Source organism: Nematolebias whitei, chromosome 2, assembly GCF_014905685.2.
Source record: "Nematolebias whitei isolate Nwh7 chromosome 2, NemWhi1, whole genome shotgun sequence".
Lineage (NCBI taxonomy): Eukaryota > Metazoa > Chordata > Actinopteri > Cyprinodontiformes > Rivulidae > Nematolebias > Nematolebias whitei.
This window is the reverse complement of record NC_056499.1, coordinates 21,361,611-21,377,077: the sequence shown is the minus strand read 5'-3', so window position 1 is coordinate 21,377,077 and position 15,467 is coordinate 21,361,611. Positions and strand designations below refer to the sequence as shown.

The 15,467-nt window shown below is 40.5% G+C and overlaps 1 protein-coding gene across 1 annotated transcript in view; it reads right to left on the bottom strand.

Moving 5' to 3' along the window:
• LOC119430107 (FERM domain-containing protein 5-like) overlaps window positions 1–15,467 on the bottom strand; it is an 89,100-nt gene that overhangs the window by 18,780 nt on the left and 54,853 nt on the right. The window contains exon 2 of the mRNA XM_037697545.1: window positions 1,345–1,449. Within this exon, the coding sequence (XP_037553473.1) occupies window positions 1,345–1,449 (105 nt within the window). The remainder of the gene's footprint in view (window positions 1–1,344; window positions 1,450–15,467) is intronic.

Here is a 15,467-nt window from a genome sequence, read left to right as displayed (position 1 = left end):
TATTTCATTATACGAATAATAAAACGTGTAGTTTTTTTTTCAAGGTTATAATACAATCAGATTTTCAAACCAGCTTTATTTAGACTTCCTGCAACACAAAGAGTTGTGATGCAAATAAATAATTTTAGAATAAAACACGAATTTATCAGCTGTTCAGTGCTGAACATAATTTACTAATCAGCATGATAATGACACAGTTAATAATAGAGGGCAGAGTAACTGTAAACTGAAACACTAACGCTGCCTTTGTTAACACTGATTGTTTTTCTTGGTCTCAGAGCCTTTCTACAGGCTGACGTCCTAATCATGCAAAGAGAGCTGTGAGACTGCAGGAGGGTAACATTTAAAAGCTTTTCACAGCATTTGTTATCCTATTCAGAGTTCAAGAGTGCAAGATTAACAAATAATCATAAGTCTTGCAAATTTACACAGGACTGTGTTAATTCCCTGATGTTTCTACCAAATCAATGAGTTTTTTCAGCTTCTATAATTAACTTGCTGATTTGCCCACCTGCAGTGAAGGTTTGCATGCATGGAAGAAAATAAACATTGTTAAATTAGTATGTATTAAAAGTTGCTGTACACCAAGCAGCTTTTGAGAAAGTGTGTTTGAAACTGGATAATCCATCCATCCATCCATCCATCCATCCATCCATCCATCCATCCACCCATCCATCTATTTAGTCCATCACAGGGCCACATAGAGACAAACGAGACAAACAACCATTCACTCTGTCACTCTCACCTAGAGACAATTTAGAGTTACCAATCAGCCTAACATGCATGTTTTTGGGCTGTGGGAGGAAACCAGAGTACCTGGAGAAAACCCACATGCATGGAGAGAACATGCAAACTTCACCAATAAATGTCCCTAGCTGGGATTTGACCTGGCGACCTTCTTGCTGAGAGGCAACAGCTCTGCGCCACCATGTCGCCAACTGGATAATTTAGACTTTAAAACCTGTTGGGAAAATGTACACAGCTAATGCAGATCAGATTTTCTTGGACTACTGTACTCTCATTTATTTGTCGAGTAGCTATTAAAAATAAAAGTGTAATTATTATATATGAATTCAGTCTATACTAATACAATTTTTAAGTGTATAAGAATATTCAGGTTGGAAAGCTTTACTACAGTCGAGTCTAACAGTTGTTTTATTCTACATTTCATAATAAATAATAGTAAAGTAAAATTTGAATAAAACATCTTCAGATGTTTCTTTGATACTTATTTTTTTTTTGTCATTTCAGTTATAGTCAGAAAATGTATTTTGGAGAGGTAAAATGGGACAGAAGAAGTCAGATGGCTAAACTTGTGAAGTAATGAGGAAAATGAACACTTACTCTTTGCTTGTCTGGATCAACATATCTGATGCCAAAGTAGTCTTTCTCCAGCAGGTTGAGGTGGTGACAGATGAGGTCAAACAGGTACTGTCCCTTGGCATCTCGCTGGAAGAGACATGAGACAAATGTCTTACAATAACCTCTCAGCCTCTGTCTCACCCGTTTGTAATTTTGCGCCATCACAGATGTCAACTCCCAGCGACTCAGTGAAACAAACTGTAAATGAAAACACCCAAATAAAACATCTAAGCTTCATGTTAGGCACCAAACAATACGAAACACTGAAAAATAAAAATAGTATTCCAAAAATGTATAGATATTTCTATACAATTGCTTCCTTCCTTAGATAGATAACTTTACTAATAGTGTGAATGCAGCACTATTGTGATCCTGTGTAATCAACTTTTCTCAGATAATTTCAATTTTATTGTGCTAATTCCAGCTTCTTTCAACATTAGTGGGCACAACTAACCTCACTTCACTTCCTTTTGGAAATTTAAGCTTCTTTATGCATTACTTTAGCTACTATTCAGCTGTTTTTTTTTAATAGCAAATGTCAGCTTTTCTCAGATAATTTCAACTTTATTGTGCTTATTTATGTGTCTTTCAGCAGGCACAAGCTCCCTGCACATACTTTTGGAATTTTAAGCTTCTTTCTAAATTTATTTAACTAATATTCAGCTGTTTTATAGGAAAAACTAGGATAACTCTGCCATTTTTAGAGCTATTCAGCTGAAACTTGGCGTATCGGTAGCTGACAACAATCACTAATAGACTCTGACTGAAAATCAAAAATACAAGATGGCCGTCTTAGCAAAACAAAGGGACATACTATAAATCAGCCAATTTTACTCATATTGAGCTGAATGATTGTGTGATGATAGCTCACGTTTCCCATCAAATCAGAGTCAGAGTCAGAGTCAGAGTTTCTTTATTGTCATTCGCACCTCATGTGGTACATGTGGTGGAGCGAAATTATGTCCCAGTTACATCCAACAATAAAATGTATAAGAAAAACAATAATAACATCAGAGATATGAACTAAGAAAAACATCAACTAAATATACACTAAGCACTCATAACATAAAAACATTGAACATCAGCACAAACATGAACATGAGTCTGTGTGAGCAGATGTGCACGCACAAACACATCAACATTGAAACAGATCAGCAGCAACATGAAACAGATCAGCAGCAACATGATATGGTTTTTCACAGTGATTATTCTAGTTAGAGATTAATGAGTCTAACAGCCTCAGGGTAGAAGCTGTTCCTCAGTCTAGTGGTTCTACACTTAATGCTCCTTAACCTCCTTCCTGAGGGGAGTGGGGCAAAAAGTGTGTGTGCTGGGTGAGTGGGGTCCTTCATGATGCAGGTGGCCCTCTTCCTGCATCTGGAGGTGTAGATGTCTGTGATGGTGGGGAGGCTGATTCCAACAGATTTCTGTGCAGCCTTCACCACTCTCTGCAAAGCTTTTCTTTCTGCAGCTGTGCAGCCTCCATGCCACACATTGATGCTCGAGCACAGGATGCTCTCCACTGCACACCTGTAGAAGGAGGTGAGGACTGAGCTTCCCAGACCAGCTCGCCTCAGCCGTCTGAGGAATTAGAGTCTCTGATGAGCTTTCTTGATCAGGCTGGTGGTGTTGTTGCTCCAGCTGAGGTTGCTAAATGGTTACAAAATGGTTACAAAAAAGGTTACAAAATGCTGAATGAAATCTAAAAATCCAAGACAGCTGCCAATGCTACTTTTGAATGGATTTAATTCAGCCATTTTTACACATACAGAGCTGAAATTTGGTGAGATTATAGCTGAGAACGTTCCCTATCACATACTGCATTTAAATCAAGACTCCAAGATGGCCGCCTTATCTAAAAAGGAAAAAATATGATAACTAAGGCATTTTTAGAGCTATTCAGCTGAAATTTGGTATAGTGGTAGCTGAGAGCAAACCCAAACACATAGTACTGTCAGATGAAGCGTTTATATCGGCAGCAGCCTGGCAGTTCATTACATTAGGAACAATTGTGCACATTCTGCTTCCTTCTGACATTTGAATTTTCTTTCTGCCACTTTAAGCTACTTTCCCACTATTTTCTTGACATTCGTAAGCAAGAGGCATTCACACTCGCATTTTCACAGGAAATGCAAATTCTCTATTTGGCTTTTATAATATATGCAAATGTTTTTGTTCAATGCCCTGAGATAAATTCTGTTGTGACTTGGTGCTAAATAAACTGAACTGAATTGAATATTGTCAAAGCAAATGTGTTTTTTATTTTATTTCATTGTTTCACTTTTTATGCAGAGATTGTCCAAAAAGTCCAAACAATCACCAGAAAGTGCTTTAATATTTCACTGTTCTCAAGAGAGATATCTAAGGCCTATCAAATATTCATATCAAGGCAGCATCCATCTGCAAAAGATTGAAAAATAAATTCTGCTGCAGTAAAAGGGCTGGAAACTCAAGAGGTGTGTGTAAAGAAAAGACAGTCAGGAAGGGAAAGGAAAGGAAGCATATGTCATGTTATGCAGATGTCCAACTTTTTGTTTAAGACACCTTAAATAAAAATGTTTGCGTTTGAAAAATTTTTAAGGTTTTAAAACGAGTTGCATTGCTCATTTACTTGAGGGGGAACCAGCACTTGAATACAGAACAAAATGCACATTTTCTTCAGGGAAGATGTATCATCACATTGCATGTCATGTTTTAAACCAACATGCTTCACAATGTTAGTATTCAAAGTATGTGTTGAAGATGACTATCACACTGAATTGCAGCTCAATGTTTAAAAAACGGACAGAGTTATAACCATTGTAGTGTTGATTGACGTTGTTTAGCTGTGGTGGCCATTTTGAATTGAGGCGATTCCACAAGTTAAACAGTTATGATGCTTAGCCAATAATTACTCGAGTTTAGCTAAAATCTGTCCAGTGGTTCATGAGATGTTTTGCTAACAGACAGACAGGATAAGGGATAATGAGCAAAATTAGAAGAGTGGTGCAGAACAGCACATATATAAAGAAATGCAATACAATATTTGTCTGTTGACAAATGGCATCAAGTTTATTTTGCCCGTCATCAGACAGAACAACCTAGAAGTTGTAAGATGATGTTTCTGCAAATATAAAAATTAAAAAGTTGTTTTGTCCGCTGGCAGAGCAAAGTTTATCTATAGTCATCTAAACCTGAGTTTAAGGTGTACAACTCAGATTTTATGTGTTATTTTTTTTAATGTAGGTGTGATAGGAAACACGTCCACTTAAAACTCTGAACACAGAATGTAAGGTAAGGAACACAAAGTTAACTTCTCAGCAAAACAGGAGACATTCTGTGCCTAGTAGTACCATCCATTTTCTTTACTCTCTTTTTCCTTTCCTGGTTTCTGGCCAGCTAGATGAGGCAGGGGAAACCCTGGACAGGTCTCCAGTCCATCACAGGACCATATAGAGACAAACAAGACAAACAGGCATTCACACTCTCTCACACACCTAGGGACAATTTAGAGTTGCCAGTTAGTCTAATGGGCATGCTTTAGGTCTGTGGGAGGAAACCAGAGTACCTGTGCATGCACAGGGAGAACATGTAAACTCCACACATAAAAGACCGTGATGCAAACCTGTGACCTTCTTGCTGTGAGGCCCCAGTATTACAAGATTTTAACTACTGTACTATTGTGCAAGCTTACTGAATGGATGTGCACTCAGAGCTTTTTTAATCCTCTCTCTTTTACATGCATACACATGATACATCTTCAGTTTCTGCAAAGGTAAAGAACACAATGTAATGCTCCACGCTGTCCTTTCAGAAAGACACCCTGTTCTCATAAGTGGCACAAAACTGCACCGTCAGAGAAAGTCAAATGCAGATATACGAGAACAGGAGAAGGAAGAGAAAGGCAAAACCTGACAGAAAGTGAGGAGAAAAGTGGAGAACAAATGTATGAGCGACTGAATATTGTGACTCAGTACAAAAAAGCATCAAAATCAAAAACAAGGAAACAGAAGAATAAAGACATACATGGATCTAAAGCAGAGGTGCCCAGACTTTTACAGCATGTGAGCTACTTTTAAAATGACCAAGTCAAAGTGCTCTATAAGACCCTGTTTACATGAGAACAACCTCTGGAAACGTTAGCATTTTTTCAATGTTTATTGGGGATAATAAACAAAAAAAATTCATTCATTCAACCTTTATTTATACAGGTTAATCCCATTGAGCCTCAGGGACTCATTTACAAGAGAGACCTGATTTTTACAAAGAGTGATGACAACAGTGGACAACAAAGACAATCATAAAGGACGCGTACAAATTGATTTTTTTTTAACAAGTGAAAATCAAATGCTATTTAAAAGGAAAAGTAACAACAACAACAAAAACAGCTAGGTTGTAAGGCGGTGTAGAAAACTAAAAACAAGAACATGTGTGCATTGATTTTTCCCAGGAACTTAACATGTTTAAAGCCACTTAGAAAGGTCAAGGTTGAGAGCTTCAGATGAAAAAATGAGTGGGTTCATGTGAAAAACGCTGTAGTTTCCAAGTCAGTCGGGTTGCCAGATAAGAAATTATGAACTATAGTACTGTCACTTGAAAAGTATTTTGACCTAAACTGTCATATGTGCTGGGTAAAGATATTCTAAGATGAAGTGTGTGTTGTGTTTGTTGAACATATGCACAGAAAAGGAGGGGGTAAACAAAACATTTTAAATGTATCTGGCAACCCTGATGCAGGGTTCAGCTGCAACAATTGTGCAAGCAGCATCTGCATGACAGTTAGTCCAAACTAGTGAATACACTAATGTCTCTTTGTAACTGGATTTTATTAGTTTTGCTCTTACCTGTTGGAAAAATGGCGAGTAGTACAAAAACACTCTTTGCCATTTATTATAACAGTTGTTAGTGCAGAAAAACTTTGGACTGTAATAGTGTGCATGTGCGACTTCACACTTGCGGCGAATTTCACAATTCCGTGGGAGGTTCCCCTGAAAATTTCCTCTCTGAGACCTGGCTTCAGAATCCTTCACTTTCATTGAGAATGTGTCATGTTTCTACCCATCTTGTCATGTTTCCATATGTCCCACCACATTCACTGAGGTCAGCAGACCAGATGCTTCTTTCAGTTCCAGGAACCCGTCGTAAGCTCAGAGGTGACAGGACTTTCTCTGTTGCAGGTCCAAGACTATGGAATGAGTTGCCACTGCATGTCAGAAAGGCTCCCCCACTCACAGTTTTTAAGTCTCGCTTGAAAACCCACTTTAATTCCCATGCCTTTGACACGGTGTGATTTGTTTTAATCCTTTCTTTCTTTCCATTCTACAGTATTGGCCATTTAGTTATTATCCGCTGCTATTTGTATCTATATTTTTATTTTATGTTTTCCTGTCCTCTGTGCTTGCTTGTTTCTATTATACCTGTGCAGCACTTTGGTTGGCCTTGTTGCTCTTTTAAGTGCTCTATAAATAAATTGGTATGGTATGATTTCTAGTCATCATGTCCTGTTTCTCTGCTCTGTTCACCCAACATGCCCACGTTGCACATTCACCTTATCAGCGATCATGCCATTCACCTATTACCTGCTCTACTTAAACTTTAAGCTCACACTCATCCTCTGCCAGATTATCAAACTCCTTTGGTTAGTAGATGTCCAGTGTTCTCTTCATAGTCTTGTTCACCTGCCTCGTCTTGACCTCACGCCTGCCTTTTGAATTCCCCACTTTGCCTGCTCCTTGCCTGTACTGGATTTATCTCTCTGACCACTGTATCAACCCTCCCTTCTGCAACAACGCCTACGCTTCACAGATTACGACTTGGTTTTGGATCTGGACCTCTGACTTCTTGTGCATGACCCCACTTGTTACTCTGGACCTCACACTTGGATTTCCCTTCAAACAACACTTTGCTCAGCTCTGCTTCGCAGCTGCTCCTCATTCACTGTCGGTGACATCATCACCTCCAACTCCCTGAAGGAGCCCCTCCCTCACCTGACTGTAAAGGTTAGTGACTGCTTTTGTATTCTTCTGAACAGTCACAGTGAAGTCCAATTCAGCCTAGCTATAGGACCCAGACTTCCACCAGCAGATGCTTATCAAAAAACTTTACTTTACAAATTCCTGTTGTCTGGCATCGTACTCGAATCCTAAAAATGTATTCTTGTCAGAATGAGGGCTGTTGTCGTGTAAATGAACGGCCGAACCGCAGTCTGCTGCGGTTTCACGTTGTGGAAACGTGGCCTCATACTGGCTGCCCTGTAGAAAAAGCAAGTAACAAATTTCATAGTCCATTTTTTTAATGCCATGCGATCTACCCAAACCACCTGTGAGATTAACAGACAGATATCGATCGACGTATTGGGCACCCCAGATCGAAAGTGTCTCTTTATTTAATGTTTGTTTCAATTCAGATCAAAGAACAAAACAGTGAGGTGATTGTTTAATTCTTTCAAAGATACTTATAAAGAAATATTAACCTGCACTCATCAATATTCATGACCAAAAAGCCACAATGTGAATATTTGTTTTTATTATTCCAATCAATTCAAAAACTGAGCACATTTCTAAGAAGCATTTTGTCAAAAAATTGTGTTTAATTTATGAGTCCACGTCTTTCCATCGTTTTACTTGTTTTTCCACATCAACTCATCATTTTCAGTCTCGTCAAGCTGTGCGCTGGGCAGACCTTTCCCAGGATGCACTGGGCTGACCCTCTGTCGCCTCTGTCAGTACGTCTGTATGTCACAGTCACGACTTCCAGTCTGACTCACCAGGACAAGCCTGCTTACTAGTCCCACAGCAAAAAAGAGACCCTCACGCACACAACTCACTATCTCTGACTTTTTCACACACACACACAAAACAGCCCAAACTCCTCCCGTTGTGTTAAAAGTGTCTGTGGAACACCAACATGCACCTCCCACTTTCTCCATGCGTAGTGTTGTAGTGTAAACTGTGATGATGGTCAAAACATATTTATCACAGTGCTAATGTGTGTTTCCTTTGCTGTGCAAACTCACTAATGTATTAGTGTGCATCATCCTAAGCATCTTTATGCACGCAGCAGAAGTTATTAATGATCCGTGTCCATGCTGAAAGTTCTGAAACAACAACAAAGATGCAGGGAGATTTATCTCACTTTAACACTTTAGAGAACAAATGCAGGGAAGTGGATTGGGTTTGGAAACACCCTTCATAACCAATATTGAGCTCCCAAGAGCAGATTTCCTTGCCAACAACAACCAGCTGAAGGACTGTTTAAGACAAACACAAAAAGTAAGCACATCCACTTTCCACAATGGACTTATTGGCTCTTACAACAGATTTTAAATGGGAAGAATGCACGATTTTCTGAAGAGTTTCTGTTCTGCATTGCAATGACAGCAGGTAATCCTATTGTTTCTCGTTATTTACCTGAGTGTGCACCGAGATGCTGTTCGTAACAATACAATCGTAGCACATTTTTCATCTTCACTTAAGGCAATAAGGCAAAAGGAGCAGGGCAGCTTGCCCAAAGGCTTACACATGTGGTGCCGTCTTGCATTTCAATGAGACACTGAACTTCAGCGAGCTGAGCGGGCACCACTGGGACACAAAGGCAGAAACACTATTGATCTGAAGATAACTGTTCACAATCCTGCTGGGGCTTCAACTCTGAGCCAAACTGCATTATACAAATGGGTACAGAGTTTGGGTACAGTTTTAAACAAACTGTGCAGAGGGACTAATAAACAGATCTTACACTGACAGCAAATTATTAACGGTGCAAGATTTTTAAAAGGCCAAGAAGTGCATCACAATTTGGCTTTAAAGCTGAAATTTTGCGACGTTTTACAGTAAAAGTACATTTTAGATTATACAAAACATGACATAATTATTCCTTAATTATACCCATGACACTGAGGAGAATCACAACTAGTAAAGAGCTAAAAGTCTGATAAACATGTTAAACTATAAGCTGACTAGAATGACTAAGTATTTACAGCAAGAATAGCACTAAGCAGACAGCTCTAATGGCTCCAATACATCTCAGTTAGTTCAGCATCCATGTGCCGAGGATTCTCTGTAAATCAGTGGAAGTCATTAAATGTCTGCCAAGATTTTTTATGAGCTTATTCAGCTGCATGTGCGAAATAGCTTTTCTACTACAGGCCATTTGATAACTCTCATTTTTGGTTAGACCTGTGAAATTTGCTCAAGACAAAATACGAGCAGATTCGCTGACAATATGGTCATCCGTTTGTTATGCAATGACAAAAAAAGAACAGCATCATCCCACATCAACACAATAGCTCATTTTCACAGCAGTTCATGTAACTGTCAGGATATAAATGCTACTTTTTCCAGGGTCTCCTGTTGTCTCTAGTATGGCTTTAACCAAAACACTGTGCTTTTTTTTTTAACCTTTCCAACATAATTTATGTTTTCGCTGGCTGCATGCTTAGTTTTCACACATTACACCAACTATTCTTTAAATAAGATCAACTTGGATAAAATGTGACTTGTGTATAAGCACTTTATATAATAAAAAAAACTAGCATTCTTTGAAGAAATGCATATCATCCATCTCTTTGCATGCCCAAGTTAGAAACAAAGATCTTAAGATAAGATAAGATAAAACTTTATTGATCCCGCAGGAAATTGTGTCAGAGTTTCAGTACAAAGGAACATACACAAGGAATCACACAAGAGAATATAAAAAAAATAACAGAGAATATAAAAATACCAACAATTAAGGTCTTAAACAGGTCAGAAACATCTTGCATAAGCTGTTAGAGTTCAGAACGTGTTGAAGATGACTCTCAGCTACTAGTATACCAAATGTGAGCTCAGAATCTTTAAATCTAACAGGGGTACAGTAGTCACTCGATACTTTGCAGTTCGACATTCACAGACTCACTCTTTTGCAGGTTTTCAACATAAGATTGTACACAACACACAATTGCCAACTTTAATATTATTCACGTGACTAGGACATATGGGATGAAATATTAACGGGAACGAGAACCAACCAATAGGACAAAAAAAAACTTCAAACAAGCATCACCATTTTGTAGTTTTCTTTCAATAAACCTATACTGTAACGCAAGTCAAAAGAACTACATGGCCCAGAAGACAACAGTGCTTCCGGCCGCTGCTTTCTGCTGAAATTCAAAGACCAACAATGGAGGGAGCAAACACTAGCAGAGAAACAGATGTGGTAACAATAGTTTTGCAACACAAAGACAGAAGTAACGATCTATCTAAGAAGCTCACAGAACTGACAGGAACGTCTCAAATAATCCTGAAGCTGAACTCATCCTTCAAATTGTAGTATATTCACCAGTGAGTACCATATAAAATTTTGCTGTACAGTACAGTACATTTACATATGTTGTTAAAATTACGTAGGTTTAAGAGTTTAGAACATAAGAACATTGCAACAGTGTGAGAAGGGTTTATAAAGTCTTAAAATATATATAAATACTAAAATAAATATAGTGCTCCTACTTCGCAGTTTTTCACCTATCATTGGTGGTGTCTGGAATGTAACCCTACGATAATCGAGGGACTACTGTATAGACATTTTTGTACTTGCTGAGGTTGATTAGCTGTAGTAGCCATCTTAAACTGTGTTGACTCCAAAAGTTAGTCAGTTGGAGATGTCTATTAAACAATTATGCTTTGAGGGTTTTATTAAAATCTGTCCAGTGGTTCAAAATGTATTTTGGTAACAGACAGACAACACTGTCACGTCCCATCTCCACACACAGACACAGACAAGTACATTGTCTGCAGCCTTTCATGGTGGGGAGCAATAAATATTGAACATTCTGGGTCAATACCACCACGTTAGCTGATGAAGTGTATGAACACATTATTTTGTCTAAATAAATTGTATTTTCTAATGAGAGAAATTTGAATGGCTCAAGAACTCCATGTGGAGGTTTATAATAATTTGCTCATTTTACATGCAAGCTGCTCCATGTTCAGGGCTAAACATATTTGAGGTTGTTCTAGTAACAGGCCAGGCACACCTTCACAGGTCGCCGCACTAATCAGAGCAGAAACATCAGACCAAATAAGACAAACAGCCATGCATCCTAACACTCACACCTACAGTCAAGTTTGATTCACCAATAATCCTGACATGAACATTATTGGACTGTGAGAGGAGATTGGAACGCCTGGAAAAAATAAAAGTAAAAAACACGTGGGCACAAACACAAACTCTAAATAGATTAGGCCCCAGCTGAGATTTGAACCTTCTTACTGTGAGGCAGCCACACTGTATTGCCAAACTGGAAGATAGGACTTAACTGAATTTGGGGAGTAACATAATAACATCAGCTGGATATAATTTAACAGATAAGAGTCAAATAAGGTGAATAATTAAAAGCTGATTATTCTTGGGATAAGGAAGAAAACAGCTCAGCAGGAAACACTGCAGCTTTTACAGAAAACATGGACAGAGTAGACCAACAAAATGATGGTTTTAAGTGAAAATGTGACAAAGATTGGATAGAAGTAGCTAAAGAAATGCCATGTAGCACTCCTGCAATGACCTATTTGGTCTATGACTAAAATGAAAAACCACAAAAACTTTAGGGTACTTTAAATGTCTCCAACTTTCCACAGACGAGACAGATTTTTTAGGCGAAGCTGTGCACAGGAAAATGTCATGTTTATCCATCCATCCACCCATACACATCTATCATCCTAATGTGATGATGATTTAGATCAGCTGGCATTACAATACCCCTCCCTGGGCTGCCACCTTACCGTAGTGGAGGGGTTTGAGTGTTCCAATGATCCTAGAAGCTATGCTGTCAGGGGCTTCATGCCCCTAGTAGGGTTACCCAAGGCAGACATTTCCTAGGTGAGGGATCAGACAAAGTGCAGCCCAAACACCCCTATGATGAGAAAAATAAATGGACACGATGTTCCCTCGCCCGGACGTGGGTCACCGTGGCCCCACTCTGGAGCCAGGCCTGGAGGTGGGGCACACGGGCGAGCGCCTGGTGGCTGGGCTTTTACCCATGGAGCTTGGCCGAGCACAGCCCGAAGAGGAGACGCGGGTCTCCCTTCCCATGGGCTTACCAACTGTGGGAGGGGCCAAAGGGGTCGGGTGCAATGTGAGATGGGTGGTGGCCGAAGGCGGGGACCCTGGCGGTCTGATCCTCAGCTACAAAAGCTGGCTATTGGGACGTGGAATATCACCTCACTGGTGGGGAAGGAGCCTGAGCTGGTGTGTGAGGATGAGAGGTTCCGGCTAGAAAAAGTTGGGCTCACCTCTACGCATGGCTCTGGAACCAGTTTCCTTGAGAGGGGTTGGACACTTTTCCACTCTGGAGTTGCCCCTAGTGAGAGGCACCGAGCAGGAGTGGGCATATTTATTGCCTCCCATCTTGGTGCCTGTGTGTTGGGGTTCACCCCGGTGAATGAGAGGGTAGCCTCCCTCTGCCTACGTGTGGGGGGATGGGTTCTGACTGTCATTTGTGCTTATGCACCAAACAGCAGTTCAGATTATCCACACTTTTTGGAGTCCTTGGAGGGGTTACTGGAAAGTGCACCTCCTGGGGACTCCCTTGTTCTACTGGGGCACTTCAATGCGCCTGGGGCCGGGGGGGGGGGGGGGGGGTACACCACCAACACTGTTTATAGTGGGGATGGTGTGCTGCTGACCTCAACTTGGGATGTCGTGGGTCAGCGGGCGGAATACTTTGAAGACCTCCTCAATCCCACTGGCACGTCTTCCACTGAGGAAACGGAGCTTGGGGACTCTGAGTCGAGCCCTCCAATCTCTGGTGCTGAGGTCATCGATGTGGTTAAAAAGCTCCTCGGTGGCAGGGCCCCAGGGGTGGATGAGATTCGCCCGGATTCCTTAAGGCTCTGGATGTTGTAGGGTTGTGTTGGCTTACACAACTCTGCAATATTGCGTGGACATTGGGGGAAGTTCCCCTGGATTGGCAGACTGGTGTGGTGGTCCCACTATTCAAAAAGGGGGACTGTAGAGTATGTTCCAACTACAGGGGGATCACGCTCTTAAGCCTCCCTGGTAAGGTCTATTCGGGGGCTCTGGAGAGGAGGGTCAGTCGGATAGGTGAACCTCGGATTCAGGAGAAACAGTGCGGTTTTCGTCCTGGTTGTGGAACACTGGACCAGCTCTACACTCTCAGCAGGGTACTGGAGGATGCGTGAGAGTTTGCCCAACTGGTCTACATGTGCTTTGTGGACTTGGAGAAGGCGTTCGACTGCGTCCCTCTGGGAACTCCGTGGGGGGTACTCTGGGAGTTTGGGGTACCAGGCCCTTTGATACGGGCTGTTAGGTCCCTGTATGACCGGTGTCAGAGCCTAGTCTGCATTGCCGGCAGTAAGTCAGGCTCGTTCTCAGTGAGAGTTGAACTCCGCCAAGGTTGCCCTTTGTCACCGATTCTGTTCATAACTTTTATGGACAGAATTTCTAGGCACAGCCAAGGTGTTGAGGGGATCCATTTTGGTGACTTTAGGATCGCGTCTCTGCATTTTGCAGATGATGTAGACCTATTGGCTTCATCAGATCATGATCTACAGCTTTCAAGTTTGCAGTCGAGTGCAACACAACCAGGATGGAGATCAGTTCCTCCAAATCCAAGGCCATGGTCTTGAGCCAGAAAATGGTATAGTGCCCTCTCCAGGTCAGGGAGGAGGTCCTGCCCTAAATGGAGGAGTTCAAGTATCTTTGGGTCTTGTTCAGGAATGAGGGAAAAATGGAGCGTGAGATCGATAGGCGAAAAGGTGCAGCATCTGCAGTGAAGCGGGCACTGTGCAGGTCTGTCGTGGTGAAGAGAGAGCTGAGTCAAAAGGCAAAGCTCTCAATTTACCTATCGATCTACGTTCCTACCCTCATCTATGGTCATGAGCTTTGGGTTGTGACCGAAAGAACGAGATCTCGGATACAAGTGGCCGAAATGAGTTTTCTCCGCAGGGTGTCTTGGCTCTCCCTTAGAGTTATTTTAAAGTGTTTTATAAATAAAGTTATATTATATTGTATTGTATATGCCAACAAATTTTGATTGATTTGTGATGCTGACAGCTCTTCGGTCGTCAGTCCTCTAATGTAGTAGAACTGAAAAAATTGTCTCTAGAAATCTCAAAATGAGTTTAAAATCAATCTGAAATGTGGAAACGTTGTGTTCACGTACTTCATATGTACATCATAAGATACATTTTGATTAAAAAAATAGTAGTGGACTAAGGGTGTGTGCAGAGGTGATATTAGCAACAGTGACTCACACCTTAATGAGATTAATGTAGGCCTGTCAGAGAGGGGAGAGGGATGAATTAAACAAGCAGAGGGCTGTAAGTGCTTTATGGAAGCAGGCGCTGTGTTTCATCACAGCTATAATAAAAGTGATAAACGACGAGATGGAAATAACCCCGGTTGGGGGCAAATAATCACTGTGGTCCTTAGTGAAGCATCGCAGCAGCGCGCCACGCTTCCGCTCTCGCCAGGCTTTGCGTTGGATTAATTATTGAGAAGGTTTCCATATCAGCTCGGGAAACACTGCATCAATAAAAGATGGTGTCATTTTAAGCTAGAGGATGGAAATTGCAACAACTGTGGGAATATTCCTGAAATGTTACCATTGCTTGTAGCCCCAGTGTTGCTCAGCTTTTTGTTCTTTATTTTGAGTTTAGTTTTGTTGCACACCAACTCTAGGTTTCCAAGCAGCAGGAAATTAAGTGGAAGAATCAGTTTTGCTGGTCTTTAACAAGCCTTTTTCTGAATAAGAGACATCTTGGAGCTTCACAGCATGATCTTTGTGCGATTTCAACCGGAAGCTGCCTCAAGGCTGTAAGCAGCAAAGCTTAAAAATGGCTTACCATAATCTTATGATATGTTAATGTGTACAATCTACATTTTAAATACCAGATGCCAAAGACCTTAGTGGTTCTTTGTTTCAGTTAATTGATTTTTAATTTAAAAAATAAACACTAAACAGGCCTGCCATGATAAAATAATGAATGTACCAAGTTTACAGTATCTTATATACATATATTTTTCATATACAGTATATATACTAAGTGTGTTGTCTAGATGTCACTCACGTAACGTGCTGAATTATATATATATATATATATATATATATATATATATATATATATATA